This window comes from Monodon monoceros, unplaced genomic scaffold (assembly GCF_005190385.1).
Source record: "Monodon monoceros isolate NGI ecotype Baffin Bay Population unplaced genomic scaffold, NGI_Narwhal_1 Super_Scaffold_21, whole genome shotgun sequence".
NCBI lineage: Eukaryota > Metazoa > Chordata > Mammalia > Artiodactyla > Monodontidae > Monodon > Monodon monoceros.
The window spans coordinates 98101990-98118328 of record NW_021703778.1 but is presented as its reverse complement, the minus strand read 5'-3'; the positions used below and the strand labels follow the sequence as shown (position 1 = coordinate 98118328).

Genomic DNA, 16339 nt, shown 5'->3' with positions numbered 1-16339 from the left:
AAGGTTGAATATCCTCCCAAAGATGGTCATATTCAATGGCTGGGCCCTTATAAAATATAAAGTACACTGTTCACCATCAGTGGATGCCAGGGAAAGGGCTGATAGACTGCCTTTATTGCAGTCCTTAACTCTTTGCCGTCCCTTGTCATTCGTAAATCAAATACAGAGAACCCGAGGCATAGTGGTATCCACTTGTAGCCTGATCATGAAGCACCTGCTTTGTTCTCAGCTCTGCTGAGGTATCCACGTGTCATGCCTAGCGGAATAAGAAGGGAAGCTGGTGCTTTTGATGAAAATTTGTTTCCTGTTAGGAATTTAAATTGAATTATGTCACTCTAGATTTCAAATCTCCGATCATCCACACCAAGACTTGTAAGATCTGATTCCTTAAAAAAAATTTAAGCTTAAAAAGCCTGAGAAGAATGAGAATGAAAACAGTATTAATCCGTTTCTTCTCAACGTTGTGTTTGCTTTTCCCAAGCTTCAGAATTACCTTCTCCTTTTGCTAAATGTTACTTCAGGATAGAAGCTGACCTGAGTATGTAAGTTTCCCCCAAGCCCTACTGATACCCCCAAACAGTGCACCTCTCTCGGTTGCCAAAATAATATACAGATAAGTGTGAATAAAGTCACTTTCAAAACCAAGATGATAACCAAAACCTCTTGAGCCACCAATCATCAGGCCACAGTTCATTTCTCCAAAAGATTCACCACTGAAGCCCCAGGAGTCTGGGGTTTTACATAAATCACGTGAGCACCGTGACCTTCTCTTCTGTAGACTCACCTGGCCACCATTTCTTTCTCCTTATGAGAGGCATACCCGCTGCTGCTAAGGGGCTTCAGAGGGGACGAGAGGAAGTAGAGGCGGTGATTGGTAAAGTACTGGTCAACCAGTGGGAGAAGAACCTGAAAGATCCACCAGAGATGAACTTCTAGGAGGCTGGCCAAAGCCCTTCCTCTGGTTCCTTTGAAAAAGTTCATCCTTAATGAGCAAAAAGACTCTGAACACAAAAAGACTCTGGTCCTGGAATTTCTAGGAAACTCTACCTTGTGAATCCCAGTTTCCAAAACATTTTTTTTCTTCTATGCCTGTAACCAGAGGCCTTAGAAATACGTGAAGGGATAGGGCAGGACACTGACTAAGGGACCAAACAAATGCACATCCTGAATCAACATTTTCAGGGGCGTCCTGTAGGACATCTGCACTCAGATGTGGCTTCTTGGGCATGGCACCCAACAGAATATTTAAGGCATGGCCCAGCACTACTGGACTTGACCATCCTGTCTCTGCTTCTCAGAGCATGGCTACCCCAAAGTCTCACTTGTATTTAGTCCTCTGAGTAGGGTTATGTGGCTGAGACAGCTCACTGGCACCCAAATTCGTTCTTCCCTTCTTTCTCTTAGCAGTAGAAATCCCCGTGTTTTATCTGGGCATGGGGTCACCCAGTTAAAGCATGCATTACACACCTCCCTTGCAGCTAGCTGAGGCTGAAATGAGTAAGTTCTAGCCACTTAATAAAACAACTTTTATTAAACTTTAGAACTTTAATAAAACAACAGCTTGCCCTCCGCTATCCTTCCCCCCTTTCTCACAGATGTGGTACAAGTGAGTCTGGACCACTGTCAGGGACCACATCTTAGGAGATGAGAGAGCATCAAGAGAGGAAGAACCCGAGTCCCTGGGTGATGGCGTAGAGCACAGCAGGCTGCTTACCTCCTCGGACCACCCACCTGCCTCAGGACCTTTCCACAACAGAGAAACACACGTCCATCTCATCAAAGTCATTATTGGAGTTTTGGATATCTTTGTTGGATCTGCTTAACTTGTACCCTAAATTGTACAGATCCCAAGAAGAAGGTAATCCGGTTAAATGCAGAGAGTCACTTACTTTGGCAAAGAATTTGATCTCCTGGTCATGGGGAGACTTTTCAGTTTTCCCACTGCTGACAATGGTTTCTACAAAGACAAAAGTGACACAAAGTTGGCCAGAGCTAAAGAAAACAAAAACAAAAAGAGTCACAGCATTAAAGAAACAAAGCAGCTTTTCGTCATGAAAAGGCCATTTGATTTTATAAAATATCTAATATTTTACAAAGTACTTTATAATTGTGAGGGTTGGTTATTTCTTGTGTCAATTGTCGAGGGTTTCACTACTCTTTACTGATAAGAAGGCAGCTTCAGAGAGGTTGAGTCATATGCTCACAGGCATAAAACAAAACGATGGAAAACTTAGAGGAGGATGAGTTATGTGAAAAATGACAAATGATTCAATCAAACCCAGAAGGGAAACCAAAGACAAAACTGGTTTTTTAAAAGTGTGTGTGTGTGTGTGGGAAATCTCAGCCACTGTGTCCTTCCCTAAGCCATATGTTTCAAAGAATCATGAACAGCTACAGTATGAAAGCATCGCTCTTCATAAAAGGAATATCTAATTCCTTTTGGTATTATGAGAAGCACACATTTTTCTGATATTTCACAATGATACTTACCCAAATGGACAATAAACTCTTGAGCAGAATCAACATATTTCAGGATCTTCTTCAAAAACTTATAGGCAAACCTCTTTTCCATGGAGGAGGCATCCAGCCCCATATCCTTGATACCTCTAGATTGGAAATGGGTAAACCCCAGGGAGTAACAGAGATAACAATGTGACTTTGGTGCACAAGCAATTTCCTCCATGTCAACTCTGCTTTCCAAATGTTGATGGCTATTCTGGCTTAGTGACCTGACTCATCATTTGACTCATTTCCCCTTGCACTTGAAACCTGCCTCTGTGAGCATGCAACACCTGAGCTACAATAATTTCTGAAAAGATTTTTCAGAAAGATCTTTGTCATTCATTCAACAAATACTGAGCTGGGGATAAATCAGAGATGCAAACAAGAATCCCTGCGCTCATGGAACTTATGTGCTTGCTATAAACAGGTACAAATGCTACATAAAACGAAATATAAATTATCTGGGGACTTCCTTGGTGGTGCAGTGGTTAAGAATCTGCCTGCCAATGCAGGGGAAACAGGTTCAAGCCCTGGTCCGGGAAGATCCCACATGCCGTGGAGCAACTAAGCCCACGAGCCACAACTACTGAAGCCCCTGTGCCTAGACTAGCCCATGCTCTGCGACAAGAGAAGCCATGGCAATGAGAAGCCTGCGCACCGCAACGAAGAGTAGCCCCTGCTCGCCACAACTGGAGAAAGGCTGCGCGCAGCAACGAAGACCCCACGCAGCCAAAAATAAAATAAATAATAAAATAAATAAATTAAAAAAATTATCTGGAATGCTGTAAGTTAATAAGTTTTGTGAAAAAAAGAAAAACTAAAGCAAGATGAAAGGGCCCAAGAGTACCTGAAATGGGGTTGAGCAGACTGTCGTGTTAAATCAGTGCTGGGCTTGAAGGAGGTGAGCCATAGAGACATGAGGGGAGAGAGCTTTCCAGGCATAGGGAGCGGGGGTGCAAAGGTCCTGAGTGGGCACATGCATGCTGAGTTGAGGCCAGTGTGGAGGGATGGAAGTGAGTAGGCAGTCAGAGGGGCGTGGGGTGGGCAGTGGAGGCAACCGTCAGGGTGCCGTGGGCCGTCCTTAGCATTTTGCTTTTGCTTTGAGATGGGAAGCTATTGAAAGTTTTGAGTAGAGGAAACGACATGATATGACTCACATTGTGACAGAATTACTCTAGTTGCTAGGATTAAAATTGACCGAGGGCAAGGATTGAAACAGGGGGCCCAGGAAGGAAGCCCTTTCAGCAACGGCAGTGACAGCACGAAGGGTGAGAAGTGGTCAGATTCCATGTATCTTAAGGGGAGAGCCATCAGGATTTCCTAAAGGATTGGATGTGGGTTGAGGAAAAAAGAGAGGAGTCAAGGTTTTTGGCTTGGGCATCGGGAAGAACAGGCTGTCGTCAAGTGATGGGGAAGTTGAGGATGGAGCAGGTCTGAGGCATGGGTAGCGGGAACCTAGGGTTTCTCCTTGGTGACAGGGATGTTACCACCTTATTGGTACATCCAAGTGCCCACCACGGGCTCTGGCTCAGGGTAAACCACTACAAGCGTATGTTTGCTGAATTCTGTGGTCTTTTTCCTTTCCCTCCCCTATTTCCTTGATTCCCTTCTTATAGCCAAGAGGAATTTTTCACTTCTGTGAGCAAGTTATTTATTGGCAAATCATAGTCTGCATGCATCTTGGTGTTAAGAACAGGATTAAAATGACGATGGGAGTCTTTCTTAAATGCTTTCCCAGAGGCTGTCTCCTGCTGCCTGACCTTTCCCACTCAACAATACAGCAAATAGGTTTTGTTACTTTTTCATATGAGCTACAACAGAAATATTTGCATAGATTTTTATTTAGGTTTCTGTCATTCAGTGGCAAAAATTCTGTAGGAAACTAAGAGAAGAAACAGCAGCTGGCTCAGCAGACATTTCTTTCAGGAGGAATGGCTTATCCAGGTGGGGACACTGCCTTGTTTTTCGTTCTACAAAAGACGCCGCAAGCACAGCCCATCACCGACACCTGACCAGCGGGGGAAAACAGGTTCTACCTTTAAGACTTAAGCAGCCCAGACCAGCCTCACCTAAAACATTTGTCTAGATGATTCTGACAAACATAAGTTTGAGAGAAAGTCTTAGGAAATCATGATTCTTTCAGTCTCTCCAGTGGAGTTGCCATCTTTGTTCAAAGGTTGTTGATGTCACTCATCTTCCCTATTGTTGTTATGGCATTTCATTAAGTATCACATAAAACAAAAAAACACAAGTGTGAAGAGAACTGGTGATCCTGTGAGAACTAAGCTGCATATTTTGCAAAGACCTGCGATTGTAAGTTTCCAAAACCAGCGTTTCTGAATTAGGTGTGAGACAACCGTAAAAGATAGGGAGGAAATTGAAAAAAAAAAAAAACCTAGAATACTGCATTTACATTGTTTTGTATGTACCTTAATTCTCTTAACTATACCTTAACTGCTCTTTAGCCCAATTTCAAGAGCTTTGAGGATGCATTATGGATGTGGTTTATAATTCCAATCAATAAAACAACCAACAAAGATGAGATCTGGGGGCCTATGGTACAAGATTTGTGAATGAATGCATGTGTGTTTGTTTTAATTAAAATTAAATGTTTAAGGTACAGATGTATAATTTGTCACGATTCTTTGCTGTAACTGACTTTTAGAAATTGATATCGACCAGTCTTATTTATGTCGGAAGAGAGGGCTTCATGCTCCAGAAAAAACATCTATTCATTTCAAAAGACTCAACCGCTATCCTTACTCTGATCTGCTTTGCAGGCAGGTGATCAAATATCTAGAGCACGAGAGACCACACAAGCCTGCCCCTGGCCCGCTAACGTCACCTGGAAGACGACTTACCTAGAAACCACAATGCCGTTCACTTGGAGGAACTTGAACAGGTCCTGGGCCTTCTCCCGGTCCCTGAACTTTTCCTTGGCAGTCAAGGTGTCATACGGTACCAAAAGAGGGTGACTGCCGCCACCTGGGGTCAGGAAAGTGAGAGATGACAAAATAGGTGGCTCTTCCTTTGCACTTCTGGGAAAACACACCTGCCCCCCAGCTCACCTTCTGTGGGAGATGCTGTGAATCTAGCTCACCTTTGCTCTCCAGCTCCAGCTTCTTCTTCTTGGCCCAGATATTGTGATAGTTCTCAGCTATCACCTCCACCATCCCCTGTGTCCCACCAGGGAGACGACAGTCAGAGAGAAAGCAAGCAAGAAAAATGGGTTCATATCTGCCCCGCTATTGCAGGCAGCCTCGGGAACAGAGCACCACCAAACGCTAATGGCACATTGCTGAGTGTCTCCCATCATTAATTAGGCTTTGCTTATGCACCCCATTAGTTTTATATCTTCCCATACACACAGAAAACAATTTCTAATTCTGTCCTTTTCTGGTAACTTATTATCTTGGCAGTTTGATGCATTTCTGAGAAACACACATTTCCATTGGAAACTGCATTCTGGTGGTACTTCATTTGTCACAGGAGTGAAGTGTTCTACTCCTGACCTGAGATAGAGAGCTGGGAGTGGGGGGTCAAGCAAAATTCTAGGATCCCCGAAAACCTTTAGCTTTGCAAACTAAAAATAATCACATGTTGGAGAAAACTGCTGCACGTAAGATTTCTCAAATAGAATGCATCTTTATAAGGTTCATAAAATAGTGACCCGGAATGAAGGGTGTACTCTGGAAAGAAACTTCCTTTAAGGTCCAAAGCGTTGGTCTGATGGACTCTCTGAGGAGTAACGGCCTCAGGCTGGGGCCGGTCACGGTCACTGACATGTGCACAGGGGAGGAATGGGGGTGAGGAAGCTTAAGCCTTTAATTTCATCCTCTTGGGTGTAAGTCCCTAAATCCTACAATGATGACTTGTCTGTACCACCAAGGGCAACTCAAGTGAATCCACCACGGGATATGCGATTGTCCTCAAGGTTGGGGGGCCCGGTGTGAGCAGTCCAGCACCCCAACCCAGGGGCCACCTCGTCCATTTTCTCCTAGTTATTTCTCCTGGCTGTTATAAGTTCTGTTTTGGGTTTTTGTACAGTAATTTGCTGTTCGATCTTCCTTCTATTGAGCCATGACCTGCTATGACGTCTCTGGAAGAAGCGCAAAGCCTCACCTTCTCAGACTGTTGGTTAATTCTGCTGAGACTGTGTCAGATGAGTGGCCTCTGCTCGTTGTGGCCCTCTCTAATTTTGATATTTCAGGGGTGATATGTTTTAGGCATTCTTCCCCCTCGCCCCTTTCTAGAACACTCTTTGGAGGGTAATATGTCCTGCACTTGAGGGGTTTTAGAAAGTCCGTTACGCTGTTCTGAAAGTATCAACACTGACCTGGAGCTCTCTGGACAGCACAACATTGGAGAGATCCAGGGGAGCAGGGCTGTAGCTGTTGCCCTAGGAAAGCAAAGGCAGAATCACTGGGTTTCCCGTTACTTGCCTTATTCTCACCAGCATCCCTGACTTCAGTGGCCAAAGATATGTCCCGAAAGATTCCCAGGGCTCATTGGTGGTGGGCCTCATCTCTGATACTCTGGGGATAGCTTTCCCAGATTCTCCATGGGTTCTATTGGCCTAGTGTTGGCCTCTGGGCGTGATGGTCATACCTGGCTGGCCTGGGACACGCTTCGAAGCTTCTCATTTTCCCGCTGTTGAAATAGGGCTTCTCCCTCTTTGGTCCTCTCTACCGTCCAGCCCACAGCCAGCATGGTTTTCAGGGACTCTCTGGCAGGCCAGCGATAAATTTCCTTCTCCTGGAAGAACATTGGAGCAGAAGAGCTGTGCAGGGCACGCCCCAGCACTGTGGCTGGCTTGTCTCCCGGAAGAGAGGTCCTCCCACAGTGGAGGGGAGCTAAGCGGCTCCAGCTTCCTCTCACTGGGTCAGAATACCCTCTGCAGCATCCCAACTGAAACACGTCATCCGTCTTTCTGAGGTTTTTAAGTATAGGACCCCACAGTCTCCTGCTTTTAGAGGGAGTGTGCCAGACATATCCACAGTTTGTGGAGAAAGCAGAGCGAGAACAGGAGAATGACTTCTTCCCTCCCCCCACCCCCCAGCGCTGCCACCTCTGCCTCCTCTGTGCCCCGCCCACTGCACAAGAGTCGCCAGCCCTGGACCCACCCCTTTCTCTCCAGAGTGACTTCTGTTCTCTGGTAGGTATTTAAGCTGGGACACGTCAAAATGCATTTGCACAAAGCTCTCCTCCAAGCATGGGAAATAGACTTTCTTAGATATAGAATTCTCTTTCGAGCCACGCACAATTTTATAACTGGTCAATATGCACATAAAGATACATATGTCATCCTTTACCTGTGACACTAGGTCTAAAGCCTGCAAGGAACTCTTACTGATCGCAAGATAGGAATTCAGAGTTGAGTTGAACCAAATCTCATAACTTAAAAAACACAAAAACAAACCAAGAGACCTGTCCACGTTTCCCTGGGGACTCTCTTCTCTATTCTTTTTATCCGTCATGATTGGAAGTCCTTTCTATCTGAATGTTCTCCAACAATGCAAGTCCCCCCGCCCCCTGCAACAATCTAACAGAAGCCCTTCCTAGTTCAGTTACAAGTGAAACACAAATGCATTTTGGCCCAGCCTCTAAGTGCTGATTGGTGCTTTTCTCTCCAATGGGCTTTCAGAACCAAACAGCAGAATGGGAGGCTGGGTTCTCAGAAACCAGTCTTGAGGCTGTGGCCCATGGGCCAGCTCCTGAGGAGTCTGCCGAGTCCTGGAAAGTCTCTAAGGAACTGGGTGGTGAATGTGCCCTCGACTCCTCTGCCATCTGATATAATTCCCAGGGGAGGGAAATTAGCATGGCCTGGTCCTTACCTTCTCTGTTAATGTCTTGAAAGGCCTGATCAATGGATGGGTCTTCACATTTTCATCCAGGGAAATTCCATATTTCCATCCATTCTGACTCTGTAGAAATGTTCTCAGTTCAAACATCCTTGGCACCCAGAGAGCCCTGCTATGTGACCCATATCCCAGCTTCAATTTTCACTGAACAAATAAAATAATGGAATGTGACAGAGCTTGGAAATTTCCTTCCCAAATGTCTAATTGATCCTTTAGGGCCGTCAGGCTCTCTGCTCCCTGAATTTTGAACCCTGCTCCTTTATTTCTTCTCATTTTAGTTGCTGTCCCCTCCACTTACTCGCTTGTGTTTCAGGCCCACTACAGACAGAAGTATGCTTCAAAAGACCTGAGAACAATGCTTTTCAGAACAATGTGTCACAATCACAGGCAAGGACAGATGTCAAGGCTGAATGCTTGTGAGTATTGGACCTACTGGCCACGGCATGAAGGAGGCTGCTTTGGTTTGCACCCCTTGCCCGCCAATCCCAGAGCAAAGCTCTAGCAAGGCATGTTTCTAGAATCATAGAGGTTTAAGAATTTCAAAAGTCATGCAACAAACATTGGTGGAATGCCTATGACAGTAGGTGCCAAACTCTGTCCCAGGGACGGTGGATACAGAGATAAATAAGGCTCTGTTTTCCATAACCTCACAGCCCAAAGACTTCCGGTTGCTCTTTCTCAGCCTCTGCCAATGTCCCCTTGTTAATGTGGCTGTTTCTCAAGTTTCTGTCCCTTCTCAAGGAACACTGTCCCTGCGGGATATAATCTAGGCCCATGGTCCCTAAGTGGATTAATCCCAAATCAGCATTTCCAGCCCAGATCTCTCTCCTAACTTCCACACCTATTTAAGCTCTGCTTGGATGGCCATAGGTACCTCTCAACAGGTCTGAAACAGCACCTGGAATTTCACTTCTCTAAATGGCTCTTCCTCTCAGGTTCCCTGTATCTCTGTGAACAGCACCAGCTTACATTCACTTTTCAAGCCGGAAATGTGGGACTCTTCCTTCTCTGCACTCTCTCATGTGTGTTCAACCTCCCAGACCTATTGGTCTGCCCCTCCTTCACTTTCCTGCCAGTGCTTTAGCTCAGGCCACCATCAGCTGTCACCTGGATTACTGCAACGGCTTCCTATGCGGTCTCCCTGTCTCCAGTCTTGCTGTCTCTCACGGATTCCATTTTCTACACCACTGTCAAGTGGTTTTTATAAAATACCCTGCTCAGGGCACTCTGCTGCTTTAAAAATTTCTGATTCCCAGCTGCCATCATGGTAAAAATCCAAATTCTTTCTGGCTTCTACTGCTGCAGCAAAGATCTCGTTGGCCCTCTAGGCTCATGTCCTGCCCTTCTTCCCCTGCCCTACTCCGTGACCCCAATGTGTCGAACCAAGCTCCCCTAAAGCCACCACACTCTTTTGCTTCTCGGGGTCTGCACCCACTGCTTCCATGGCCTGCAGTGCACTTGCTCCCCTGTGCCTGAACAATGACCCCTCATTCATCACACCCTGTAGGTGTCAGCAGCTCGAGGAAGCATTCCCGGACCCTCCCTATTGGGTTGGGGTCTCCTCCTGTGTGCTCTCACCCCGTGCTCATGCCCATCACAGCACGGCACAACCTGTTTAACGGCTGCTTTACTTGGTTTCTCCCACCGATTGTGGGGTCCTTGAGGGCAGGGGAAAATACTCTTTTCCTGTCAGATTATCAATGCCCACCTGGCAAGGGTGAGCAAACTTGAAGCTTCCAGGCTAGTGGATGAGAGAGATTCATCAAATGCCACGCCAGTAAGTGCATAGTTGGTAACTGGTATATATAAATGTATAACTGTTGCAAATCCAACTATATAAGACTGCTATAAAAATACTGGGAAGGAAAAGAGCAAGGTGCTAAGAGGGCCTGTATCTGAGAAATCTGGGAAAGAGGCGTCCTAGGAATTCACACTTGGACAGATTTTGAAGGAGGAACTGGTGAATGGTGTTTTCACACGTGTGAGTGCAGATGGGTACCTGGCTCAGACAAGGGGCAGATTCAGGCATATGCAGAATGTGTGTGTGTGTGTGTGTGTGTGCGTGTGTGTGCGTGTGTGAGAGAGAGAGGGAGAGGGGGAGAGAGAGAGAGAGAGAGAGAGAGAGAGAGAGAGAGAGAGAGGGAGGGAGGGAGGGAGGGAGGGAGGGAGGGAGGGAGAGAGAACGAGCCTAAATGAAGGGGATATGGCTGGAGGGCAGAGGGTGAAGGGAGAGATGAGGCTAGAGATGGTAGCAGAGACCAGATTAAGCAATGCCTATCAGGCCATATTAAGGATTTTAACGTTGACATGAAAAGGGTTGGAAGTTATTGAGGGATTTTAACAAGAAGGGGCTGGGTTGGAGAACGTGACCCATTTGGGAGAATCTGACCAAATTTTCATACTGATACCATGACTTGCCTGTAGCGTGAAGTACGGACTGGAGAAAGTGCTCGTGGGCAGACTAGTTAGAAGGTTATCACATTGTCTGGGTGAAAGATGAGAGCAGCTTGGACGAAAACCACGGCAGGGGCACAGAGAGAACCATTCGCATTCAAAAGCGACAAGGAGGTAAAATGCACATGGCTTAGGGGTGGACTGGATATTGCGATGGATTCATGTGCTGTCATCGGCTGCTTTTGTGCTACACCAGCAGACGTGAGTAGTTGCAGTGGAGACTGTCCGACCCACAAAGCCTAAAATGTTTACTCTCTGGCCCTTTACAGAAAAAGCATGCCAACCTCTGCTCTAGAATCATGAGTATTAGCCCATTCTACAGATACAACGATTGGAGTCATCATGAGCTCTCAACAGGGGCTCAGGAGAGAATCAGAGCAGAGGCTGAGCCAGGGCTTCAAGCGGTCCCTCATCCAGGGTGCATCCAGGCAGGTGGTTTCTGTGGCCTTGCCGTGGAGACAGGTCCACCGTCATGGGCTGTAAGCTGCAGCTGGGCAAAGGCCCAGCGCTTAACCGGCTGCCCACAGGACTCCGAGATGTCTCTGGCATTCCTCCCCGTGCGCCTGCCAGCATTAAAGGGCTGACAGAGCAATTAAACTTATTAGCAGCCTGACCTCATGTGGTGAAGAATTTTAAACACCAGCTGGACAGGCTTACTAATAAGGGAGAGTCTGGAAGTTCCAGCACTGCCCACCACAGGAAGCCGTGTGTCCTCCCTAGAATAAAATTCAGCTTGCTGGCACAATGCAAAGGGTAAAGCTCTCCATTCAATTTTCCCTTTTTCCGACACTACGTTCAAAGGAAACATTTAATAAAAGCCTCCGGCCCCACGTTAAGCCTTTATGCCAAACACAGGCAAGCACGTGCTTGGGCGCCGACTCCAGGAAATGCAAGGTGAAGACAGACATTAACACTCCCAGAAGCGATCGTTTTCTTGAGAGACACAAAAAGCCGCAACAGCAACTGCCCCCGCCCATTTCTCCGATCTCCACCAACCCTGGGAAACTGCTGCTCAGAAATAATGAATGCCGTTGGCATGGCGAGTCTGTTGCTTAGGCAAGTCAGGCAGACTTCCAGGATTGGACCCTTTCGTGTTCTTGGGCTGCTGTTTTTTTTCCCCTGACAATTATGGGTTGGGTGATGATCCCTACCTTATCACAGGCCCATTTATCATGCGAGTGCTCAGCATACTTGGTGACGATGTATTCCAATTTTTCAGGCAAGGAGAAACTGTGAAATGAGGGGAAAAATAAAATTCCAACCTCCCCAAGCACTTCAGTCACATGTGCCGAAAAGATGGCCAGAGCTAACAATCAGCCATCAGAAGTTGCATGTGATCAACCAGCTAACCCCAGATTTGAAGGTGGACCCCAGATGCAGTGACCTTCCTGAGCTCAAAGCATATCCAGGACTAGGTCGCAGACACACCCATGGCTAATCAGAGGGCGTCTCTGCAGCAGCCTCTGCTTCACAGGTGGCCTCCCTTCAGCTGCTCTGGGTTCCCTTGGCTCCTAAGAACCACTTTGGCTCCCCCGGGCCACACCTGTCCGGGTTAGACCGTGAGAATCCCTTCATCCAAAGACACTGTCCTGCCATCTCACAACTCCGATCTGCGGATGGCAAAAGTGGGTAGCTACAGGACCAAATGATACAAAATCGTGCTTGTCTACCTTTTGGGGTTTGGTGATTCATGTTTAAATACTAAAATCATGGCAACCCAGTAGGCACACCTGTCAGTTCCGTTAGCCCTGCAGCTTTTGCCCCTTCTGTTGGCGATACGCCTCCACTTCGCGTTAAGGAATAAGTCTTCCTGACTTGCGTGCAGGCTTATGTGAACTGTCTCTGAGGACTGGCTCTGACGAGGCCAGTCAGACTCACTCTTCCTGGAATTTGAATCTTTTTTTTTTTTTTTTGGCTGCACTGCACGGCTTGTAGGATCTCAGTTCCCCGACCAGGGACTGAACCTGGGCCACAGCAGTGAAAGCACTGAATCCTAACCACTAGACCACCAGGGAACTTGGAATGTGAATCCTTAGTTGAGTGAGACCAGGACACCAAACTCTTCAGGGTGACTCATCCAATGTGGACACCTGGAGAATGTCCATCTGGTCACTCGGCCTTAGTTCCTGCCCTTGCTGAGGCCTGGCCAGTCAGCCTTTCACTAGGTTTTAATAATGCCCCCACATCCTTGCAATAAGGCCCTTTTCTGTTTAAGTTTTGGTCACAGTCCCCATTACTCATATTACTCAAAGAGCCACACTGACGTCAGAGGTCTATTTGAAGAAATCAGAACTCTCCAAAAAACACCGGGGCTTCCCTGGTGGCGCAGTGGTTGAGAGTCCGCCCGCCGATGCACGGGACACGGGTTCGTGCCCCGGTCCGGGAAGATCCCACATGCCGCGGAGCGGCTGGGCCCGTGAGCCATGGCCGCTGAGCCTGCGCGTCCGGAGCCTGTGCTCCGCAACGGGAGAGGCCACAGCAGTGAGAGGCCCGCGTTCCGCAAAAAAAAAAAAAAACAACAAAAAACACCGAATGAGTCATCATTAGCACACCATTGCTTGAGTACCGCATTGTCTCATAATGTTTATAAAAGCGTCCAAGTGATCACACCTTTTGTCCTCCTTCAGCACACTTACGTTTTCATAGGGCCAAGTTCTCCAAATCAATACCTGCCTTCCCTTTGGCCTTAGCTTGAAGGCTCACCTCACCCCTTACCTCTTCCTCACAGCAGGTTCAATTCGGTTTCCCATTATCCGCTCAGCTCAAGGCTCTGCTGATGGAATATGTATTTACTTTTCCCAACGATGAATTTTATATGTTATCACAAGCTGACAGCTCCGGGGAAGGGCTGAGGCTATGGCTCTCATCTGAGAACTACTGCCATAAAACGTAAGTCCAAGGGGCTCACAGAGGGTGCCTCCTTTTCCCTGCTCATTCTACAGCAGTTTTGGAGCTTTTTGTTGAAACTGCAGCTGGAGATGAAGCCTGTATGCCCCACGACCCATAATCATAATTGGGGCCGTACCGCCAAAGGCAAAATTGAGCAGATCTTGTCTAATACTTTGTCCGTGGCCTAATCATCAACAGTGAGGAATGCTGGAGCATCAGGGGGAGAAATGAAAAAGCGCTATTGTAGAGTTTTTCCAAAGATCCAGCATCCGTTGGCAAAGAGCAGGTCCAATCGCTCAAATAAGGACCCCATGTTGTTCTGCCCTCACACCCTGAAGTCCTGCTGGAGCTCAGCTGAGTGTTTTTTGTGGAGATGTTTTGACGTATGATGTTATTAGTACTGTACAGGCCTAATTCACAAAGTGCAAAGATTTTGTCAAAAAACTCATTAATAAATTAATTGCATCATTTGTCAGGGTTCTTGCAGTGCCTCAGGTGACATATGTGGAGAGCATCCACCTCTTATAATAAATAACCCAACCCCACCCTCCAAAAAAAAAAAAAAGCCCAGAATATAATAATACAGCATATAATCAGATATGGGTGGATTAATCTTTCAGGAGTTGAGGACAAAATCTAACACCTAATGTGACTTGTAGTGTCAAGGGACATGATGAACCACGTTGGCAGGAGGGAAGGAAGGGAAGCTTAAATTTCTGGCTACCTTCTGAAAGAGAAACAATGGCCACGGGGCAAAATCTAGGAGCAGCTTAGAGATGATTCTGGACTCACTTCATGGTGTTGATAGGCTTGGGGTCAAAGTTGCCATCTGCATCCACTGAGATCTGTTTCTCCAATGTGGCTGAGATTCTGGTATCTAAATAGTCTGGTGGCAAGGCCCCAGCTACAGCACTGAGACAGGGCAGGGCCATTCGGAAAAGATCTGGGTCATACCTCTGTGAGGAAAGAAAAAGACCACGTTAGCACACACACCAAAACCATAGCCCACCAGGCAGAACCACTCACCGATTAGCTGGGAAGAAAAAAAAAAACACGTGCATTTGCCCAGGTTAACCAAAATGGGGAACATGTAAAGCCTGTAATCCATTCTGGTGGAAACTGAGGTATCCTTGTCACAGTAAAGTGACAATCTGTAAAGCCTTCAAGTCACCGTTTGCGGTAGGTTGAGAAACCTTAAATCAAGGTTTAAATCAGTATCTCCTAACTAGTTAATTGCAGGAATATCTAAAGGTTAAAGTGGTTCTCACTAGGCCAACAGAGTCTACAAACTTGTCGGCCATAGATGGTTATAGAAAGTGACCCACCCTGTGCCTAGAGAGGGCACAGCAGCTTTTCTGGCTCCCTCGGTAGCTGATGCGGGTCATATGCTGACACGATCGGCAGGCCGCTCTGTATCACAGACATTCTCTCCTGAACCCGGCCAGGAAGGAATCTCAGTTAAAACATGTCAGGTGAGGGACAACCTTTGATCTGCTTGTACTAGACCAAAGGAAGACAGGAGGGAAGATCACGTAAGTGTAGGTAAACACCAGACTGCAGCTGTACACCTGCTCCAGACTTCTGTACGAAAACCCGAAAAACTTCTCATTTTCTACCTTTAAAGCTGGTGACCTGTCTACGGCCATACCACCCTGAATGTTCCCGATCTTGTCTAAAGCTGGTGACGTCACAAATCTAAATCTGGGGTAAGGGAAGGGGAGGCAGGTGTGAGGCTGCCTACATACAGGTCGGGGCTGTAATCCAATCAGACTGCACAGGAAGGCTTGGGATTCAGAGGCCTGCGTCCCCCCTCAAGCTCCTTCGCCTCAGTGGCTGGGAAGCACCTCGCCTGAATGGCGTAAGGTCTCCTGGGAATCCCACGTCCCCGCATCGGGGCAGACGCTAGGACTTCTCTAGGCTTGAACTTGGTGAAGGCCAGCTAACCGGGGCCACACAACATAGCAGGGAAGGAATGGGGGCGGGGTAAGTCATTAATACTGGAACCAGAAAATATTTCTGTGATTCACGCTGGAAGTTGCCCTTCCATATATTCGCTTGGTGAGTCTGGCAAGTCATCAGCTACTCTTTCTCTCACCTGTCAAATGAGGGTCGGGGTAGCTCCTACTTGAGAGAGTTGGGGTAGTGAACGTGATCCGCTGGTGAAGTGCTTGGCACAGTTCTGGGCACATGGTAGATAGAGGCTGACTAGGTGTCAGCTCTTCTTACGTGCAGGTGGTTGTATCACCGAGGTTGGGCAACCCCTCCCTTCTCTGTTCAGGAAGCACTGCCATTACCTTATGGGAAAGGGAGTCAAGAATCCCCCAGAAGATCTTCTCTGTCAGATGCAGCTCATCCTCCACAGCCAGACCGTAGCTCCCCCAGCCTGACGGCAGACAGTAATACTTCCAGCACTGTTCGTAGTGATTTGTCAGAAGCTGGGAGGTTGAGAACAGATGTGCACCAGTGGGGTGGGGCAGAGATGATCCACAGGTATCAACAGCACACAGGGGAGAAGAAAACAGCACACACGCATCAGGAGAGTGAAACCAACAATGGAAACTGTTCGGTTATCTACAGAGTGGCCCCCAAACGCCGCTGGGAACGGTCTGCTCTTGTGCCTAATGAGCTCCAGC

At 47.2% G+C, this 16339-nt stretch overlaps 1 protein-coding gene across 2 annotated transcripts in view; it reads right to left on the bottom strand.

Moving 5' to 3' along the window:
* Positions 1-16339, bottom strand: part of RYR3 (ryanodine receptor 3) — a 563985-nt gene that overhangs the window by 90546 nt on the left and 457100 nt on the right. For both annotated transcript variants that reach the window (XM_029237020.1, XM_029237021.1), the window contains exons 50-60: positions 16001-16141; positions 14499-14662; positions 11969-12047; positions 8337-8426; positions 7111-7257; positions 6839-6901; positions 5603-5678; positions 5364-5487; positions 2491-2606; positions 1890-1957; positions 785-906 (exon numbers count right to left, since the gene is read on the bottom strand). In XM_029237020.1, the coding sequence (XP_029092853.1) occupies positions 785-906; positions 1890-1957; positions 2491-2606; positions 5364-5487; positions 5603-5678; positions 6839-6901; positions 7111-7257; positions 8337-8426; positions 11969-12047; positions 14499-14662; positions 16001-16141 (1190 nt within the window). The remainder of the gene's footprint in view (positions 1-784; positions 907-1889; positions 1958-2490; positions 2607-5363; positions 5488-5602; positions 5679-6838; positions 6902-7110; positions 7258-8336; positions 8427-11968; positions 12048-14498; positions 14663-16000; positions 16142-16339) is intronic.